Below are 21,419 nucleotides of genomic sequence, written 5' to 3'. Positions count from 1 at the left end.
TATTTTGTTATTCATTTGAAGACTAAATTCTAATGTTTTAATCACATTAAAGAGATGAACATGAGAATTTACTCAACTGATTCCAAATCTTTATGAGTTTGTTTCTTCTGTTGAACACAAAAGAAAACATTTTGTCTTTCAGCAGTGACATCTGCATTACACTGAACTAAACTATGACAAATGAACTAAAGTTTTATTTACTAGAACTTCACCTATGTTCAGCTGCTTTGACACAAACTATGCTATAAAAAGGGCTTTATAAATTAAGATTAATTGAATGGAATTTTACAAATCCTGTAACCATTGTTGTCCATAGTAGGACAAGCAAATACTATAAAAGTCAATGGTTATAGGTTTCCAGTTTTGATCTCCTATGTGTTTAAATTTTAAGTTTGCAAACTCGCAGAAAAAAGGTTCACAGTGGTACAAAAATGTTCCCTAAGAAACAGTTTTGTACATCTGTAAATATTGTACCTTATATAGTACAGAAAAGACCTCTTGTGATACTGTTCTGTACAGTACATTTTACGGTACAATTGAAATGAAGGTAGGCAATTATTCTCATAAAAAAGGTACATAAGTGTTGGACAACTCTATATTTATTACAATATCTATGAAAATAAATATAACTGGAAATGCAAACATGATCTTATGAATAATTTCTGTATTAAAACCTGAATCATCATTAACAAGGATATGTTTATAGAAACTCCTAAACATTAATTATTAAATTCTATAATACTAAACAACTGGCAAAACATAAGATTATAGGTATTGTAAACTAAACATTTAAGTCATTTTTAATAATTGTTTGGTGAGCATACATTGATATCCACTATCAGTTTGCTTTCCACTACGGACATGAGCTGGCAAAAGTCCTGCATATGTGTTCATGCAGACATTTTAGTATTGTAAACGAATCGAATATTGTGCATATCTCATTACAATATTTTGCATAATTCTATTTCTATTTTTAAAAAAAATTAAATTGAGTAAATTAACTTAAAAAAAATTACAAAGATATTGTGTGAAAACTGAAGAAAAAATCTTTTATATTGGACATGGGAGAATGTGTTTCATTTTCGTGAAAAGTGTTGTGAAATGTTTAGCAAAAAAAGATTATTGTTGATTAATGTTAAAGTATTTTTATTTTTTATTGTGAAAATGTGTATTTACACAACATAAACTTTTTTGGTAAACTTAAACATTGTTTAATAAATGTATTTGATAAAATACATATAAATTATTTACTGAAAACAAATCAACACATTTTGGATGAAGCAAAATGCCTTTTAATAGTTCTTGAAGGAATACATTTGACACTGTTAAGGTACAAAGTGTCTTGTCACTGCAGTGGTACCTTCATGGATCAGATTTGTACCTTTGATGAAGGTGCAATATTGTATCTGCAGGATTTAAAAACCAAAGGTACATTTTGGTTTCCCATGATACAAATGATGTCCTTAAACGTACAAACTGCAATTGTACAAATGTGTATTTTTTGTCTTAAGGTACAATTCTGTCCCACGAAAATTTACTGCCAGAGTGACAAGGGTTTATACCTTCTTTGGTACAACATTGTACCATTTATTCTGAGAGTGTATAATAACTTTAAGCAATTTTTTTAAACAGTATATTAATATTTATGTTTTAACAGCTAAATTAAATTTAGCAGTATAACCAAAATAGTTTAAACCCTGAAATTTGATGTGTAGTGTTTTATTTTTTTTTCAACACTAATAAGAACTTAAATCGAAATCTGCTGTATTTATGTGAATCTGAAAATGTGTGTCAAATTGTGTTTGTGTTTTCCTGTGCTTTTGTGTGCTGTTCTTCATGTGAATAGGCCCTTAACAACCTTTTTTTTAGTAACATCTCATCTCAATCTTGATATTTACCCGACATTTTGCCAAACCTTTGACAGCGGGGTGTCACATTTGATTAACACGTTAGCATAAAAAAGGCAATCTTCGTTCTGACTGGCAGTTGTTTGAAATCATGCTCCAGACACTTTGTAAATATCATTTCCTGATGAGCATTTGCCTTTTCAACCATTTTTCAGCCTTAATTTGACAGGGATCATGCATTTTTTATGAAACATGTAAATCAACTGACAGTGAACCAAGATAGAGCTGTGTTTTTGCCTTGTTAGATGATCTACTGTATAAACCAAACAGTCTGTCTTCCTCCCCGTCTGTCTTTTTTTCCCTCTCTGTCTTCCTCTTTTTCATTCTTTTCCTCTCCCTCGGAGCCACGGCGCTTTCCTTTAATTGTGGCGCTCATGATGAGAACAGTCTGTGAAGCTCAGGGGACAAATATACGCTTAAGGCAGTAAACGACAGGGACACTTTAAAAAAAAACACCAGTGCACATTCACACACAGAGCTCCTCTGAAGTATGTCTCCAATGTAATTTCTCCTCTTTATTCTCTCCATCTTTCATTTTGTAACTCTTTCAGCCGCACATTACCTGGATCTGTTTGATAAAGGTAAGTGTGTGCGCGTTAGAGTGAATGAAGAAATGAATAGATGTCTTTGTGATGTCTTTTATGTGAACAGCTTTATTCCGAGTCTGAAGAAGTAATGACATGATTAATGGTATTTTGTCGTTTTTCCTCCCCCAGATGCCTGCCCAGGGTTGTGTAACGGTAATGGACGCTGCACGCTGGAGCAGAGCGGTTGGCATTGTGTGTGCCAGTCTGGATGGAGCGGGCCGGGCTGTAACGTCGTCATGGAAACCGAGTGCAATGACAGTAAAGATAATGACAGCGGTAAAGAACTCTATAGGAGATGAGCTGTGTGAATGAATGAAGCTTTAGGTTAACTCTTACAAAGAAACTGTTCATACATGACCATTCAAAGAGGGTTTTTAGAGAAATGAATATGTATTTATTCAGCAAGGATTCTGTGAATTAAACAGAAGTGACAGTAAAGACTTTTATAATATTAGAAAAGATTTCTATTGCAGATGAAAACTCTTCTTTAGAGCTTCTGAACCATTTTACAAATATATGAGAGTTTTCAAAAGAAAATTCATCAGCACAACTGTTTTCAATGTTAATGATTATAATAAGAACTGTGCATATAACAATCATTTCTGCATGATCATGCGCCACAGGACACTGTAGTAATGGCTGCTGACAATGTACCAAGAATAATGTAGATTTTAAAATATTAAAATAGAAATAGTTCATTTAAGTTGTGTTACAGTTTCACAAAATAACTGCCTTTATTAGTGTAAGAGAAAACTCTGAAAAATCTTGCCTACCGCAAACATTTGAATGGTATTATAATTACTGTAACACAGGCTCATTGTGAATATGTAGCCCTGAATACGTTTCTGGAGAAAGTGAATTATGTAGAGAGGTTACACCAGTGTACCTTACCTCTATCTTACTTCCGTGTGGATGCCTTTTTTGCTGTCACCAGTTTGCCCTGTTGCACGTCACGAACAGTGCATTCGGAAAGTATTCATAGCACTTCACTTTTTCCACATTAATTCCAAAATGGATTAAATTAATTTATTTCAGAAACAGAATGTACCTGAGCTCAATTTAATGCTTCACGTCAACGGCTGTGAATACTTATGCACATGTGATTTTTCAGGTTTTTTATTTTTAACAAATTTGCAACAATTTCAAAAAATCTTTTTTTCACATTGTCATTATGGGGTATTGTTTGTAGAATTTTGAGGAAATAAATTAATTTATTCCACTTTGGAATAAGACTGTAATATGAAAAAATGTGGAAAAAAATGAAGCGCTATGAATACTTTCCAGATGCACTGTACGTCGAAGGTTTTAAGACTTAGAGGGGTGACGACATAGTTCGGTTCCGATGAGGAACTGTTCCAGAAAGCAGGTAGAACAAATGGCAAAAAAAAAATAAACAAGTAAATAACAGCGTGATAACATGGTAACATGTGAAAACGTGGTAAAAATCAGGCGACTATTAGGGCTTTTCTTTCTTTTTTTTCTTTTTTTTTTTTGATTGCTTTAGAAAACACTGTTCGTTGGGTTAAGACAGGGGTCGGCAACCCAAAATGTTGAAAGAGCCATATTGGACCAAAAAAACAAAAACAAATATGTCTGGAGCCGCAAAAAATTAAAAGCCTTATATAAGCCTTATAATGATGGCAACACATGCTGTATGTATTTATATTAGCTATATTAGGCTACTATAAAAATGACTTTGCTGGCTACAAATACATACTGAGCCTTCATGATTAAATGTTCATTTCCCTGCAGTGCATCCTGTAGAGAATGACGCGCCACGTGACTACTCTGTTGTACAATGCCGTCTCAAGTTTAACTTAATTACAGTATATTAATGAATTATGTTTAATGTTCAAGTTTAACTTCATTACAATATTAAAGAATTGTTTAATGATCAAGTTTAACTTCATTACAATATTAATGCATTATGTTTAATTATCAAGATTAACTTCATTACAATATTAATGAATTATGTTTAATGATCAAGTTTAACTTCATTACAATATTATTGCATTATGTTTTGCTTGGATGAAATTAAAGAAATGCAATAAAGAAATCAGATTTTTTTATGTTTTTTTATTTTTATTTTCAGGATTCCAAAAAACAACATCAAAATTAACGTGCAACGTGCCCCTTATCTGTGCAACAAACAGTGCAATAAAGTCAAAGTCAAAGTCAGCTTTATTGTCAATTCAGCCACATGTACAAGACATACAGAGAATCGAAATTGCGTTACTCTCAGACCCAAGGTGCTTAACATTAATATAAAATATATATATAAAACGCAGTCTGCCATTTCCATTTCAAGATCAGCTCGAGTCATTCCTGGGAATGTGCTCAACCAACACAATCTCACAGCAATTCGTAACTTTTTCATTTAGTGGCTAATTCGTATGAATTTGTACGATCTAATTCGTACAATTTAGTACGATTTGCTTTTCCCCCAATGACGGTTGGGGTTAGGGGTTTGCATATCAACGATCGCACCTTGTAAATAATTACCGTTGAGTGAGTGATCGGGGTGGGCTTCTTAGAATTCTCTCAGGGAGGGAAAATGAGAAAGCGTGCCCCGCTGTACATCTTTGGCAAAGACAGCTTGCGCTCCATGGCGCACCACACAGCCGCCGGTTTGTTTACAACAGCTACCTGCCTGGCATCCCGCCCTGCTGATAGAAACGTGTGTCGCAGGCTATGACGCAAATCTTCGTTGACAGAAATGTTGAAATTAAATATTCTACACACTTTTACAGCATTGGAAAACGTTAAGATTGTTTGTCCTCCTATAGAAACCGTATTAAAACAAAAAATATATTTTCCTCCCTCATCGTTTTCCATTTTCAAACATTTTTTGAAAAAGTTCCAGGGAGCCACTAGGGCAGCGCTAAAGAGCCGCATGCGGCTCTAGAGCCGCGGGTTGCCGACCCCTGGGTTAAGAGAAGGGGGTTGGGAGAGGGGATTAATCAGTCGGTCGGTCGGTTCCACAGTCAGCTGACAGTGGCCTCTGATGGATTTATGTGAGAACAGTAGGCGCGAATGGCACTCATGATGAGAGAAATAAAACTAAACTAAACTAAAAATAAACTGCAAAAAAAAATCGTAGCTCCTGAGACATGTTTCGCTCTCTCTTCAAAAATGTATACTGGGATACATGTCCATAATGAGCCTGGGTTGATTATAATGGGCAAAAAATGCATAAAACATGTATGTAAGGTGATTTGCGATTAACAAAAATATACTTTGTAAAAGGCATGTCCATGCAAAACAATATATATTTCAGAGATTTATTTGAGTAATTAGCGATTGAAACCAGCTTCAAATTAAACAGTGAAAGTCTGTAATAGGCATGTCCTTTTTTAAAGGCATCTAAGTAAACATATGTGTGAGTGTGTGTGAGAGGTTTCTGGGTTATTCTCTCTGAGACTCTCTCCTGTGGGAGGGTAAAAGCACAGATCCCCTTTAATGGAGCTGACAAATGAGATCATGTGCACACAGACACACGCTGAGCAAGGGCAACCTGCATCAAGGCTACATGTCTCATGTAAAGTGTGTGTGTGTGTGTGTTTTTCAGATGGTCTCATGGACTGTGTCGACCCAGACTGTTGTAGTCAGCAGGTGTGTGCGAGCGCCCCACTGTGCCAAGGCTCTCCTGACCCTCGTGACATCATTCAGCAGAGCCACACCTCTTATGAAACTCGCCCTTCGCGTCAGTTTTTCGAGCGTGTGCGATTCCTCATCGGACGGGACAGCACACACATACTACCAGGAGACCTGCCATTTGACAGCAGGTGAAAAACAAACGCTTGTAAATATTTGCACTCTCAAATGCACACAAAGTCTTTTTTTTTACAGGTGAAGCAGCATTTTTATATTTATTTTGGTCGTAAGATTAGCTTTTTTTTACCATACACATCATATTCCAGTGAAATCACTCTTCTGCTTTTGTATTTTTATGACTGCTGTGCAATACAGCAGAGATTCTGTGTAGAAGCAAAAGCAGATGCTGCTGTTTTATTAGGTCAGACACTGACAGACATCTTCGCTCAGACTTTGGTCACGATCTGACACTTTTTATCTTATCTGTAAGATCCTTTGATTACTGTTAACTTTAATTAATTTCAGTGTACTACCTAGTAATTATGAAGCATATTAATAATAGACTCATTCATTTATTTATTTGCTTATTTGTTAACCTATTTTATTCATTTATACATTCTCTTTTCGACTTAGTCCCTTTATTAATCAGGGGTCGCCACAGCGGAATGAACTTATGCAGAATATATTTTTACCCAGAGGATGCCCTTCCAGCCGCAACCCAACACTGGGAAACACCCATACACATTCATTTACACACATATACTATAGACAATTTAGCTTACCCAGTTCAACTGTTTCGAATGTCTTTGGACTGTGGGGGAAACCGGAGCACCCGGAGGAAACCCACACCAACACGGTGATAACATGCAAACTCCACACAGAAATGCCAACTGACCCAGCCGGGGCTCCAAGCAGTGACCTTCTTGCTGTGAGGCGATCTTGCTACCCACTGAGCCACCGTGACACCCTTTAATTTATTAAAATTTTCAATTTGTTTTCTATTGAGTCCCACTTTATATTAATTGGCCTTAACTATTATGTACTTCTATTTAATAATAATTATTTAGTGCAATGCACATATTATTGTACATACAAGGTTTTTTTTCACATTGTTCTTATATTTTTAAAAACATTAGCATATAATTACATCTGTAATAAATTTTTGTAATTACATGTATAATTACACTGTTAGCCCATCCGGTAAACTCTAACCCACACATAACCTACAAACACCACCACATCTGTCCATGCCCTTACCTCTAGCTCACCTCAATAGCACCATTTAGTGTTGTGCAATACAATATGAAAACAATAAGTACATTGGATTTAATTAGTAGTCAAGGCCACTTCATTTAAACCACCCCAAAATATTATAAATTAAATTAGTAGATGTTTTGCTGGATAATGATAAGTACATCTGAGTACAGCACTAATAAAAACTGCAAGTAGTTAGGTCAGATTGAGTTGCTTTGCACTCAGTGTGAATAGTTAAAGTGTGAAAAATATTTTGTTGTGTGTGAATAGATCATGATGATAGAAGATCCTTTTTTTAGTAACGTCTCATTTTGGGTTTACATAGCCCAACATGGGATGGCACGGTGGCTCAGTGGTTAACACTATTGCCTCACAGCAAGAAGATCGCTGGTTCAAGTCCTAGCTGGGCCAGTTGGCATTTCCGTGTGGAGTTTGCATGTTCTCCCCGTTCTCTCGCATGGGTTTCCTCCAGGTGATCAGGTTTTGCTATAGACTAAAGCAGGGGTGGGCAAACTCGGTCCTGGAGGGCTGGTGTCCTGCACAGTTTAGCTCCAGCTCTAATCAAAAACACCTGTTTATAGAATTCTAGTGATCTTGAAGACACTGATAAGCATGTTCAGGTGTGTTTGATTAGTGTTGGAGCTAAATTATGCAGGACACCAGCCCTCCAGGACCAAGTTTGCCCACCCCTGGTCTAAAGACATGCGCTATACAGTAAGTGAATTGAGTAAACAAAATTGGCTGCTAGTGTATGAGTGCATGTGTGAATGCAAGTGTGTATGGGTGCTTCCAAGTACTGGGTTGCAGCTGAAAGGGAATTCGCTGCATAAAATATATGCAGGAATAGTTGGTGATTCATTCATGAATCCCAACATTTTGCCAAACATTTTAAAATGTGGGCGAGGCAGTGGCGCAGTAGGTAGTGCTGTCACCTCACAGCAAGAAGGTCGCTGGTTCGAACCTCGGTTCAGTTGGCGTTTCTGTGTGGAGTTTGCATGGTCTCCCTGCCTTTGCGTGGGTTTCCTCTGGGTGCTCCGGTTTCCCCAACAGTCCAAAGACATGCGGTACAGGTGAATTGGGTAAGCTAAATTGTCCTTAATGTGTGTGTGTGTGTGGATGTTTCCCAGAGATGGGTTGCGGCTGGAAGGGCATCCGCTGTGTAAAAAACCTGCTGGATAAGTTGGCGGTTCATTCAGCTGTGGCGACCCCAGATTAATAAAGGGACTAAGCCGACAAGAAAATGAATGAATTTTAAAAATGTAAATCTTTTTAAAGGGGATTTTTCCCAGATGTCTGATATTCTTTTCATGATAAATGTGTGAGCGTATTTACATGCACGTCATTTTGTTGTAAAGTCACACTATTTGTTTTTGTTATGATTGTTGTGTGATCCCGCTGAGATTTTGAGTAGTAGCAAAGGCAGACTCTGCGACATCAACTGTCTTTTTTTTTTGTCAGACAGCGACAGACATCTTAGCTCAGACTTTGGTCACGACTGACAGCATTGACTGGCCGTTTAAGCCAGCAGCTCACATCCGTTCTGACATCCTCATTCATATGCGAAATTGAAATGATACTGCACAAACTCAAGCATGCCCTTGCCTGCTAATGTAGGCAATGTTTTGGCTAAAAAAGAAGGGAAAAACAAGGTCAAAATGTCTAGAGCCATTTGAGAGAAAAAGGGCATGGACTGTCCGTTCTTTAATGCAAGATTCATCGCACCATTATAACATGATGGTAATGCTAATTTAAGAGCCTTTGTTTTACATGATGCTCTGTCACAAGAATAGAGTCATAAGTTCTTCAGGGTTTATTTTTAAAGTGTTTCATTAAAAAACCATTGACTTTTATGTATGTGACCCTGTAAGTGACATCTCGCATAATTAAGATTTTTATTGATGTATGTTTTGTTAAGATACAACAGTATTTGCCTAAGATGTAACTTCTTGAAAATCAGGAATCTAAGGGTTCAAAAAATCTAAATATTAAGTAAATAGCCATCAAAGCTGATAAAATTCTGTAAATTAAGCAAATTATTCTCAATAAAAATCTCATCAAAATTGTTTTGATATAGTTTTGATATATTTACCTTATTACCATATGGAACATGATCTTTACTTAATGTACTAATAATAAATATTAATAATTCATTATTAATTAATAATTTTAAGGCATAAAAGAAAAATCTATGAATGCAATGTCCAATGCCCTGGGTCACATATGTTAAGGCAAGGCAAGTTTATTTATATAGCACATTTCAAACACAATCCTAATTCAAAGTGCTTTACACAAACAAGAATAAAAGGAACAAGAAAAAAAATAAAAGAAATAAAAATGATAAAAACAGATGAAAATGTGTTAAAACAGTTTGTAAAAAAATTAAAAAGAAAAGAAAGACATAATAGTGCGATCTCTCGGACGTAGCACAGTGCTCATTCAGTAAAGGCACAGTTAAACAGATGTGTATTAAGTCTTGATTTGAACGTGCCTAATGTTGGAGCTCATCTGATCATTTGTGGAAACTGATTCCACCCTGCTGCTTATAAAAGCATGAACACGTTTCTCTCCTCACTGGAATCAAAGCATCTTTAATTCTTGCAATTTTTTTTAGATGATAGTATGCTGATTTATTTACTGCTTTGACATGACTATTGAAATTCAGATCTGACTGCAGAAACACACCAAGATTCTTGACCTTATTTTTTGTTGTTTGACCCTTAGTGCCAAGGTATGCATTCACCTCATCTTTGTTCCCAAACGCAATGACTTCAGTTTTCTCTTTGTTTAACTGAAGAAAGTTTTCAAAAATGTTAGCAATTTTATAAACAGTAAATATAGTATAATAGATTAATTTGGTAAATAAAATGTGGCTTTTGGTTCCTGAAGAAAAGTGAGTGTTTGAAAAAACCTTAACAGATCCAAAAATGCATTATGAATATTGGGATGTGTTGTAAATACATCCACACACCACTGAAAGTGTTTGGTTAGCACATGCGAAGTGAACTCGCCTCTGGCTTTCCTATGCTGATCCAATACCAGCTTGTGCTTTGAGCAGTGTGACTCACCCCAAAAATAATCTCCCAAAATGATTTTTGCCATCATCGTCTAGTTTGAGGAAGTATGCGATCGATTGAAGCATGTATTGTATTTTTCTCTGATTACTGGAAAGAGAGTGCAGCTCTCCCAGCTTCGATCTCTCCTGACAGATCCTGGTTTCTCTTGCAGTGGCTGCACTCATTCTTTCCCTCTCTTTCCCTCCCTCTCTCTCTACCTCCCGTCTCTCTCTCTCTCTCTCTGTGCAGTCGAGTGTGTGTAATTCGAGGTCAGGTTTTGGCCTCTGATGGAACTCCTCTCGTTGGCGTGAACGTCACGTTTCAGCATAACCCTGAGTATGGGTACACACTCAGCCGGCAAGACGGCAGGTAACACACACTCTAATGCACTTTGCAAAGAAAGACATATAACAGAACACACACTGTTATAATCTCTCGTGAACAGTTCTCTTTATTTATGCAGTGCATTCAGTATCTTCTGCTTGTTGTGTAGGTCCTGCATACTGTATCTACTCCATTCTATGCATACAGTGGGAGGCAAAAGTCAGCTAGTTGAATACAAAAAAAAAATGGATTGGATAATTTACAAGAATTCTTATTCTTTTGCTAACACTTACACTCCTATTGCATGAAATTCAAGTTTGTGCAAAGCAGTTATTCTTTGTTTGAGATTGTTGTCATTCCTCATTTTAAACAATGATTTTATAATATTGCAGAATGTCTTTCTTATTCATACTTCCATATATTATCAAATATAATTAACTGCAAAATGCAACGCTTTCAAATATCAGTACAGTAACTAAACAAGTGTATGGACAAGTTGTATAAAAAATTTTTGGTGCAAGTAAAATATATATTTTTTTGCTTTGCTTTTTTCATTTATTTTATTTAATGTAGGACATAAACTATTATACACTGAGCAAATATTACTATTAAACGTGAAAAATTAAGAAAAATAGTGCAACCATGTGCAAACATAATAAACATATGAGCTTATAGATAGAAACAAATAGCCTTTTTATTGTGTGAGAATAAATGAAATATTTACAGTAGCAGCCAAATAAAATGTACATAATTTGGTCATGTCATGGAAACTCTGTCAATAATCTTCATTTTTCAATTATTTTTGAATGTGTGCATATTTTTACTTTACAAGTAATTCATTCATGAATTAGACACTCGGCGAACAGGAATGATCATTTTACTGCACAATCAAAAATGTAAAAACTATATATAACATAATATATACATACTGTATAGGCACACATGGTTGTGTATACACACAATGGAGGGCAAAATGATTAGCCCTTCTATGCAATATTTAGTCTTTTTTCAAATATTTCTTAAGTGATATTTAAAAAATCAAGAAAATGTTCACATTGATTCCTATAATGTTTTTACTACTGGAAAATTGTTTTATTTCGGCTAGAATAATTTTTGAATTTTATAAGGAATTAAGGATATTTTCACAATAATTCCTATAATGATTTTTTCTACTGGAGAAAGTCTTATTTGTATCATTTTGGCTAGAATAAAAGCAGTATTAAATTATTATAAAACCATTTTAAGGCGATTATTAACCCTCTTAAGCATTTTTTTTGCCTAATTATTACCCTAACTTGCCTAGTTAACCTGATTAACCTAGTTAAACCTTTACAGTAAAATGCACTTTAATAATAATAATAATTAATAGTAATTCCTTATATTTATATAGTGCTTTTCTAGGCACTCAAGCGCTTTACACACATTGGGGGGAATCTTCTTATCCACCACCAGTGTGCAGCATCCACCTGGATGGCGCGACGGCAGCCATTTTTTGCGCCAGACCGCACACCAGCACCAGCTGATTGGTGGAGAGGAGACAGAGTGATGAAGCCAGTTATGATGGGGAGTGTTAGGAGGCCATGATGGACAGAGGCCAGTGGGCAGATTTGGCCAGGATGCGGGGGTGAAACCCCTACTCTTTTTCGAAGGATATCCTGGGATTTTTAATGACCACATATAGTCAGGACCTCGGTTTAACGTCTCATCCGAAAGACAACGCTCACTGAGCAGTATAGAGTCCCCGTCACTATACTGGGGCATTAGGACCCACACAGACTGCAGGTTAGGCGCCACCCTGCTGGCCTGACTAACACCACTTCCGGCAGCAACCTAGCTTTCCAATGTGGTCTCCCATTCAGATACTGACCGGGCACAGCCCTACTTAGCTTCAGTGGGCGACCATGCAAGAGTTGCAGAGAGCTAGCTGCCGGCAATGCTGAATACTATGTACTATGTACTAATGCTGAAATATCTAGGAAAAAATAAAAGCCAAAGATAAAAGAAATCTGTTAATAGAAATTAGTTATTAAAACTCTTACATTTAGAAATGTGTAAAAAAAAAAAAACATCTGTTAAACAGAAATTCTGAAAAAATATATAAAAGAATTTAAATTTAACACACTGAAAAAAATGATGTCTGCAAAACTGTTGCAAACAATTTATATGGGGTTCAATTTAGTTTTGTTCAAATTAATTTGTTTGTTTTAATTCAGCCTTTTTGTAAGCTTAAAGTTTGTAAATCTAAGGATTTTTTTCAGTGCAGCAGGGCTAATAAATCTGACTTCAAATGTATATATTGAATAGAAAATCTATAAAGCTTTGTTTCTAATTATGTTTGTGTTTTCTTTCCTGCCAGCTTTGATCTTCTGGCAGTGGGTGGAATCTCAGTGTCTCTTGTATTCCAGCGAGCCCCATTTTTGTCCCAGATTCGGTCGGTCTGGCTTCCTTGGAACCAGTTCATGGTCTTGGACCGAGTTTTTATGGAAAGAACTGAATCCAAAACACCTGTCTGTGATCTGAAAAACCTTATCAGCCCTCATGCCGTTGTTCTGTCTGCTCCCCTTCCACGCTTTGCTGCTGACTGTGAAGAGAGAGGAGCAGTCCTACCTGAGCTACAGGTAAAAAACTAATATAATGATAACTTAGGTCATCATATAGTCACATACTATTGACTACCAGTCACTCGTATATTAGTAAACGTTATGGCAGTATCTGCTTGCACTTTATTTTAAAAGTTTCCCCAACAGACATTTAGTTACAGTGGGGTAAATAAGTATTAAACATGTCCCTATTTTCCTCAGAAAGCATATTTCTATAGGGGCTGTTGACTTGAAAACTTCATCAGATGTTGATAGTGATCAAAGAAATCCATGTATGCAAAGAAAACAAATCTAATTAAGCCTGATTTTTACTTTCGCCTGGCGCCGCATCGCGCACCACCAGCTTTTTTTATACTATACGCGTTTGTCATTGTGATATTTTTTTAAAATGACAGAGGGCGATCAAAAAAAACTCACCGTAAAATCAGATGAATAAACATAGAAGTAGGACATTTCAGGAACTACATTATATAATTAATATCATTCATGATTTTTAAACACATTATTTTTATAAACAATTTTAATGATTATAAAGATTTGTAAAGATTTTTTAAACCATTTAAGATTTATTTAATCAACTTTGATGCATCACTTGCTTTTGTTCATATCTCGGACAGTTTACCCTATTAAAGTTTATCAAAATGTTAATGACAACAGAACATGGGTTGCTCTACAAATATATGTTTTTATTAAGAAAGAATAAACCATTATCACCAATAAAGTCCAGAAAACAGGGCATCAGTATGTTGTAAACCGACAGGTTGAAATATTTTTTTCAGTGTTATCAAATAAATAATTTGTTCCTTAATTATAGTTTAGTAAATATTAAATTATTTTAAATTCAAAATATTCAGAAACATATTTCTGTAATTAAATAATCAAGTTTTGGCATTAACAAACTTATCCTTCAGGTTTTTCCAAACTTTTACTAAAACCTTCCTAGCTTGTAATTACTGGTCATCTGGTTATCCCTATGATCATGCATGGGCAGATCATAAAGATGTCTGTACAGCAGGGTTGTCCACACTTGGACCTGGAGGGCCTGTGTCCTGCTGAGTTTAGGTCCAACTTGCTTCAACACACCTTCCAGGAAGTTTCTAGTATCTAGTAAGAGCTTGATTTAAGGTGGAGCTGGTTCTAGTGTGTTTGATTAATTAACTCTCCAGGACACCGACCCTCCAGGACTGAGTTTGGGCACCCCTGCTGTACAGGCATAGGGCTTACCAGTTTCAGACAAAATCTCTTCAAAGTGATTCATATTCAACTCAAATTTAATGCGGCGCCGCAAAAACTGTTCGTTCGAGTCCCTAAAAATATTTGGTGCAGTTCGTCAGCCGAAATTATGTTGCGCACAACCAAAGCGCACCTCCACAAACACAGCGATGACGCCACGTTTGTCGCGTGCACACTTAAGTGCACAGAGTATAAACCAGGCTTTAGTTTACAAATGAACTTAGGTGTAATAAAATGAAATGACACAGGGAAAAAGTATTGAACACATGAAGAAAGGGAGGTGTAGAAAGACAGTGAACGACCAGACAGCAGCTGAAATCTCTCAGTAGTTGTTCAGCAACCCTCTGCCCTTCGTCATTGTAAATTACTACTGCTACTTTAGAAATATTATGTCCATGAGAAAAAATGACGTATTCAATATTTAATTTTCTCGCTGTTATTTTCTAAGCAATAATATGCTACCGTTTGTTAATAATAAAAGGGATGCTCTAATGAGAGTTAGGTGACATGTCGTTGCAAAGTTACTTATGGTCAACAGAATGTGTGAAGGGGAGCATCAGAAATTGTGTACCCAGCACATGAAATTGCTCACTTGGCTGAATAGAGGTCGTAACGCTTGATATACACACCAAGCAGGTGGTGCTAGAAAAGGAAGAATGTTCCCATTATAATCAGCATGGCATAAACAGAGTATAAAAAAGACGTTTCTGCAGCGTAGACATATTTTTTTTAAATTATAAAGTGAGCATTCGCAGGAGTCCAAATCTCAGTTCTGTGAAACTGTGTAAACCTGACACCTTGCTTGATTATAATGTAACGAGGACGTTCTAATATTGATGCCTTGCTCACTTTGAGCATATCATTTACTCACCGTTTGAAGAAAACAGACCTTCTTTTTCATTTGACTGATAAATAAAACAGACAAAAAAGTTATTCAGGAACCCAGTTCTCAGCTAAATTTAGATGTGATGCCCTCAGAAAAAATATAATTATTTTGTCGCCCACACAGAACAAGTATTTTTATTCCTAATTTCAATAATACCAATTGCAGTATCATAGGAAATCAGGGGACTTTTTATTTATTTGCGCAGCCCTTCTGTTCATGCAGAGCGTTTCAAATCAATCCTCAGGAGATTTCCTTTCAGTTAAGATGCTGTGTTGGAAGATACTGTAGTAGGCAGCTCACACCCTGCTGGAACAAACCTCACGTGTGTGTGTGTGTGTGTTTGTGTTTGTGTGTGTATCTGTAGGCTGTAAGAACCACAACCTGTGTTTATGGGACATTTATTTGGCAGCATTACAGTCATTGGCTCTGGTTTTTGTTCTGTATGGAAAGTGCACGCAGTAAATAGAAATACAATTAATTTCTCTCACTCTCACCCTCCCTCTGTCTAATTTATCCTTTTCTTTGTGTCTGCACATCTCCGTCTGTCTCTCTTTCTCTGTAGGCGGTTCAGGAGGAGGTGGTGATTCCTGCTACAGTACTAAAGTTAAGCTACCTCTCCTCCAGAGCTCCAGGCTATCGCTCTCTCCTGAGGGTGGTTCTGACCCACTCCACCCTCCCGCTGGGCTTGGCCAAAGTCCACCTGTCTGTGGCTGTCCAGGGTCGGCAGCTTCTCAAATCATTTCCTGCAGCTCCAAACCTCATATATGTTTTCTCCTGGAATAAAACGGACATCTATGGACAGCAGGTCACGGGGCTGGTGCAGGCACACGGTGAGGGTCTCTGTGTTCGTGTGAAAGCTGACTTTTTTTATTGGAAGATAAGCCTTTGTTCAGTTCTGTAGTCCACCATTTAAAAGTCCAGGGTAAAAAAGTCTGTTTTTAAATTAAACACTTTTATTCAGCAAGGACATGTTCATTTGATCGGGAAATTTGACAGGTAAAGACATTTGCAGTGGCACAAAAGCTTTCACAGCTCTTTTGAACTTTATATTTCTCAAAGAATATGCAGGAAAATGGATTTTATTATTAACATTGATAATAATAATAATAATTCTTATTATTATAGAAATCACTCTTTAGAACCTAAAAAAGCATTTTAGGTATCATATGATATTGAAGACTGCAGTAATAGCTGCTTATAATTCTCAGTTGCCATTACAGGAAAAAAATACATTTTAAAATATATGAAAATCATTCATTCGGTCATTCATTCATTTTCCTTCAGCTTACTCCCTTTATTCATCAGGGGTCGCCACAGCTGAATAAACCGCCAACTTATCCTGCATATGTTTTACACAGCGGATGTCCTTCCAGCTGCAACCCAGTACTGGGAAACATCTTTACAAACTCATTTACACACATACACTACGGCCAATTTAGTTCATTCAATTCACCTATAGCACATGTTTTTGGCCTGTGGGGGAAACCATAGCAACAGAAGGAAACCCACACCAATACGAGGAGAACATGCACAGCGTCCTTCTTGCTGTGAAGTGGCAGTACTAACCACTGAGCCACCGTGACACCCCATTTATGAAAATATTACAGTTTTTTTGAAATTGTAATAATTTTTCACAATATAGCTTTTTCCCATATTGCCACAAAAATCAATTAAATTAGCTGTTAACAATTACTGTAAGTGGATTGAACATAAAATAATTAAGTTGTCCTTAAAAAAAAACTCTCAAGATTTGTTGTTTCAGCTTATTATAAATAAGTCATTTGAAAAAGCAGCAAAAGTATTTGAATTTAAAATGCTTGATTTAATTAATACAGCATTTTTAAACATTTGTGTTGTAGCATTACAAGAATTACCTACATTCTAAACAGTACTTGACATTAGATTTTTGATCACCAGCCACTGTGGCTTGTAGTTTCCCAACATCACTAGCCACTTTTTATTTTCACTAGCCACAATTTTGTTGTTGGAAAAATACATTTTATATATTAAATCAAGCATTTTAAATTCAAAATAATTTTGCTTCTTTTTCAATTTACTTATTTAAAATGAGCTGAAACAACAAATCTTGAGAGTTTTTTAGAGCTTAATTGTTTTATGTTTAATCCACTTAATCGGTTTGTGTTGCAATATAGGAAAATGCTATATTGCAAAATATTATTACACTTTCACAAAAACCTTAATGTTTTTAAAAATGGGGTGGCTCGGTGGTTAGCATTGTGGCCTCACAGCAAGAAGGTCACTAGTTTGAGCCTCGGCTGGGCCAGTTGGCCATTTCTGTGTAGAGTTTGCGTGTTCTTCCTGTGTTCATGTGGGTTTCCTCCGGGTGCTCCGGTTTCCAGCACAGTCCAAAGACATACATATGATGGATAAGTTGGCGGTTCATTCTGCTGTTGTGACCCCAGATTAATAAAGGGACTAAGCCGGAAAGAAAATTAATGAATGAATAATGCATAAAATTTGACTTTGGCATGCTAAAATGACTTGATTCAGATTTTCTGTTATGTCCACATGCCTCCTCATTCATTTCACTTTTTTGTGTTGTGCATGATCTTGCTCAATGTCCAAAAGCAAATGGGTTGTGGTTTCATAGTGTCACATTGATATTAGTTTTTTTTTTACATGAATTTTCAGGGCTCAGCAATAAGGATTTACCAAATTTTTCTCTAGCCACACCAAAATAATAATAATAATAATAAATTCTTAGCCCAAAATAACTGTAAGTGGAAAAAAAGCAGGTGAAAACCATCCTATGTGCAGTAATGAAAGGAGGATCGTGTAAAAGGTTAAAGTGAAAGCAACCTGCAACTTACAAAGAGACCTTTAAAAAATTTCAAGCTCTTGAGAGCAGCAGGACTGTGGGTCTATTAAAAAGAGAACCAATCAGCCCAGTTACATTTCCAGGCAAGGATGCTTCACGCAAGGAACAGTTTCTTATTGAAACTTTCAAGCACTTGCACGCATCACGTCACCTGAAAGTAGCCTTGACATTGAAGCCTTTTGTCAGTGCATCAGGATCGCCTGTTTCTCACCGTGCACGTGATTATCCTTTCTTTTGCTTTAGTTATTACTGTCATTGCTCTCGCTGGCCCCTCATTGGGCAATCCTTATTGTTGAACTCTGCTTTTTAAGAAAACTACAATTGAAAATGTTTCTTTAACCAGCCAAAGTGGCTAGTGGGAGTGACTGTCTAAACCGTCACAGCTGAAATCTACCCGCATTTGGCGGGTGTTAATGTCAAGCCCACATTTTAAAATATTTTAATATAGTTATTTGAAATTGTAATATTTCCCAATGTTGCATCTTCCTGCACTGTAAAAAATGCAGGGTTCCATCCAATTCATTCATGTTGTCCCAACACAAATCAATTAAGTTAACTATTAATGATTAAGTGGATTAAACATAAAACTATTAAGTTTTCCCCAAAAAAAAAAAAACTCTCAGGATTTGTTGTTTCATCTCATTTTAAATAAGTCATTTGAACAAGCCTCAATGTGATTTAATCAATGCAGCCTTTGTAAACATTTATATGGTGTTGTAGACATTACAAGAATGAACAGCTTTCTAAAATATATGAATATATAAAAGAGTTATTTGAAATTGTAATAACACTTCACTATATTGTATTTTCCTGTGTGTCTGATTTAATCAATGCAACCTCTGTGAGCATTTGTATGGTATTGTAACCATCACACATCAAATTAAATGTCAAACAGAGTTGTGTAAAGATTAAGCTACTGGATTATAGCTACCTAATAAGATGTAAGAGGCGCAACTGATTAGTCTCTTTCATAATTGAACAACCGTTGGTATGAACAACTGCGTGTAAGACCCTTAACAGGATTGACAACTGTATTCTACCTTACAATACCTCTTTTTTCTGACATTTTTCATAAGCTGAGATTGACAGCAAGCTAATATTAGTGATTGACAGCAAGAAAATAACCCACAAAGCACACTCTTATGTCCTGGATATATCCAGTGATGTGACAGACAAATAGTTGTCGAGTGCGGTTCAATTCAAGCAGCACATATCAGTCCAACTTGCTCTCAAAAGTAGTCCTGACCCCTTGAAAAATGCAAGAAGCTCACTTGAATACGGTTGTCAGTGTCTAAATTGTCTTTTAACAGAACCGTATTTAGTGCTCCAAACAAGACTGACAACTGTATGCTGCTGTTGTGTGATCGTAGCCCCTCTTTTCCCACTCTCTCCCTCTCTATTATTTCGAGATCCATCACAATGACAGCAATCAGACGCTGCCGAGAGTCTGAATCCATCATCTTTTGCTTATTGAAAATAGCGTTCTGTTTTTCAGCGCACTTATGCACCTTACGAATAATGGCTAAAAATTAGTAATTACTGGCTATTATGGGAGAAATTAACTCCTGTTTTCAAGTAGCAATTAGAAAGAATTAGGAGAAAACATTGCGTAGTCATAATAAACAAATGTGTGAAATGTAACAGCTGATTTATTTATTTATTTCATCCTGCAAATAGAGATTATTTAGTCCTAAATGATTACAATATGCTAATATGTCGTTGAATTTCTAATGTAGTGCTTTGTAGCAGTTTGAAAGTAACGTATTATTAAAAAGGGAGAAAGTCGTTAAGTTAAAATCCTCATGACTTAGAATCCCTGGCCTGCAAATAGGCGAATATATATATATGTAATTATTGGTTAATAATTATTCCAACCCTTAACTTTGCTTATGTTGGCTCCAGCACAAGCTTTGCTATTTTGAAGCACCTGTCTAATTAAGTTCCCCAAAACACCATGGCAACACAACTGCAACTGAAGCAAATATCATTTCTTCACATACTGTACACTGGTCGCCACTCGTTGCTCGCTTAGCTTGTGACACAACATGTTTATGTTGAGTAAGATATTCATATTTTTGTTAGGCAAATACTTTTTAAATGATAAATAACATCAACATTGTAAACATTAGCTCACACCAGTCTAATTAATCTTGAAAAATAACAGTAATTATTGCTTTTACTGGGTAATTTATGCATTAAAATCCTGCTGTTTCGCTTTAAAATGAAGAATTGCCATTGGAATTGTGTGAGAGTATGTAAATTAGTCTTTTTTTCTGATGAGGTTGTTGGTTTGTCTCTCGGATTTTGATGATGATGGTGATATTTAATGGGCTCCGAGTTTGGCACTTACGTTTGTGTTTGTGTGTATGTGTGTGAATTGATGACAGTCTCTGTTGGATACGAGTATGAATCCTGTCTGGACGTTGTGCTCTGGGAGAAGAGAGTTGCTCAGCTGCAGGGCTTTGAGCTGATGCCATCAAACCTGGGCGGATGGACTCTAAACCACCACCACGTCCTCAATCTGGAGAGTGGTGAGGGATTATCACACACACACGTACACACTCATGTGCATGGCTGTTTCATGGACACTTTTGGCACTGTGAACTTGAATTAAAACAGACTTTTCAGAAGCATTAGTTTATGTACTTTACCTTTTAAAATGTGGATATTCTTTACCACGGGAGAATTCTGTGCAAGATTTGTGTGTGTGTGTGTCTGTGCATGCATGCCTGTGTGTGAGAGACAAGACACTGCAGCCAAAAGCACTTTTTTTACCAGCTTGTCAGTTTTGAGATTTTGGACTTTTTAAAAATTTGACTCTTTAAAAATAGTAAAAATATTTACTATTTTAGATTATTTTTAAATGAAATGATACAATTGTATTTTTTAGGATTTAAAGTATTCAAAATATACATATATATATTTTTTGCTGGCATTACCAAATAACTTATGTTTATAGCGTATATAGCTATATTAATAGCTTTAAATTAGAAATGATATGCAGTTATATATGTATATATATATATATTTATTATAAATATTAACAAGTAGTATTTGCCATGGGTTTTCCCCATCAAATATTTAATCTCAGACATGCTTTTCACAATAATTGCTTCTGAATTGAAACACACAAACCTTTGAT

The 21,419-nt window shown here is 36.0% G+C and overlaps 1 protein-coding gene across 5 annotated transcripts in view; it reads left to right on the top strand.

Annotated features, from left to right (window-relative positions):
• Positions 1–21,419, top strand: part of tenm1 (teneurin transmembrane protein 1) — a 542,406-nt gene that overhangs the window by 457,687 nt on the left and 63,300 nt on the right. For 3 of the 5 annotated variants that reach the window (XM_087253395.1, XM_087253396.1, XM_087253394.1), the window contains 7 exons: positions 2,459–2,488; positions 2,624–2,770; positions 6,063–6,279; positions 10,645–10,764; positions 13,076–13,337; positions 16,001–16,268; positions 20,665–20,808. In XM_087253395.1, the coding sequence (XP_087109521.1) occupies positions 2,459–2,488; positions 2,624–2,770; positions 6,063–6,279; positions 10,645–10,764; positions 13,076–13,337; positions 16,001–16,268; positions 20,665–20,808 (1,188 nt within the window). The remainder of the gene's footprint in view (positions 1–2,458; positions 2,489–2,623; positions 2,771–6,062; positions 6,280–10,644; positions 10,765–13,075; positions 13,338–16,000; positions 16,269–20,664; positions 20,809–21,419) is intronic. The other 2 variants (XM_087253398.1, XM_087253397.1) reach the window with 1 other exon arrangement.

Source organism: Danio rerio, chromosome 5 (assembly GCF_052040795.2).
Source record: "Danio rerio strain M-AB ecotype USA chromosome 5, GRCz13ab, whole genome shotgun sequence".
Taxonomy (NCBI): Eukaryota; Metazoa; Chordata; class Actinopteri; order Cypriniformes; family Danionidae; genus Danio; species Danio rerio.
Note: the sequence above shows the minus strand (reverse complement) of the source record. Positions and strands in the feature narration are given on the sequence as shown.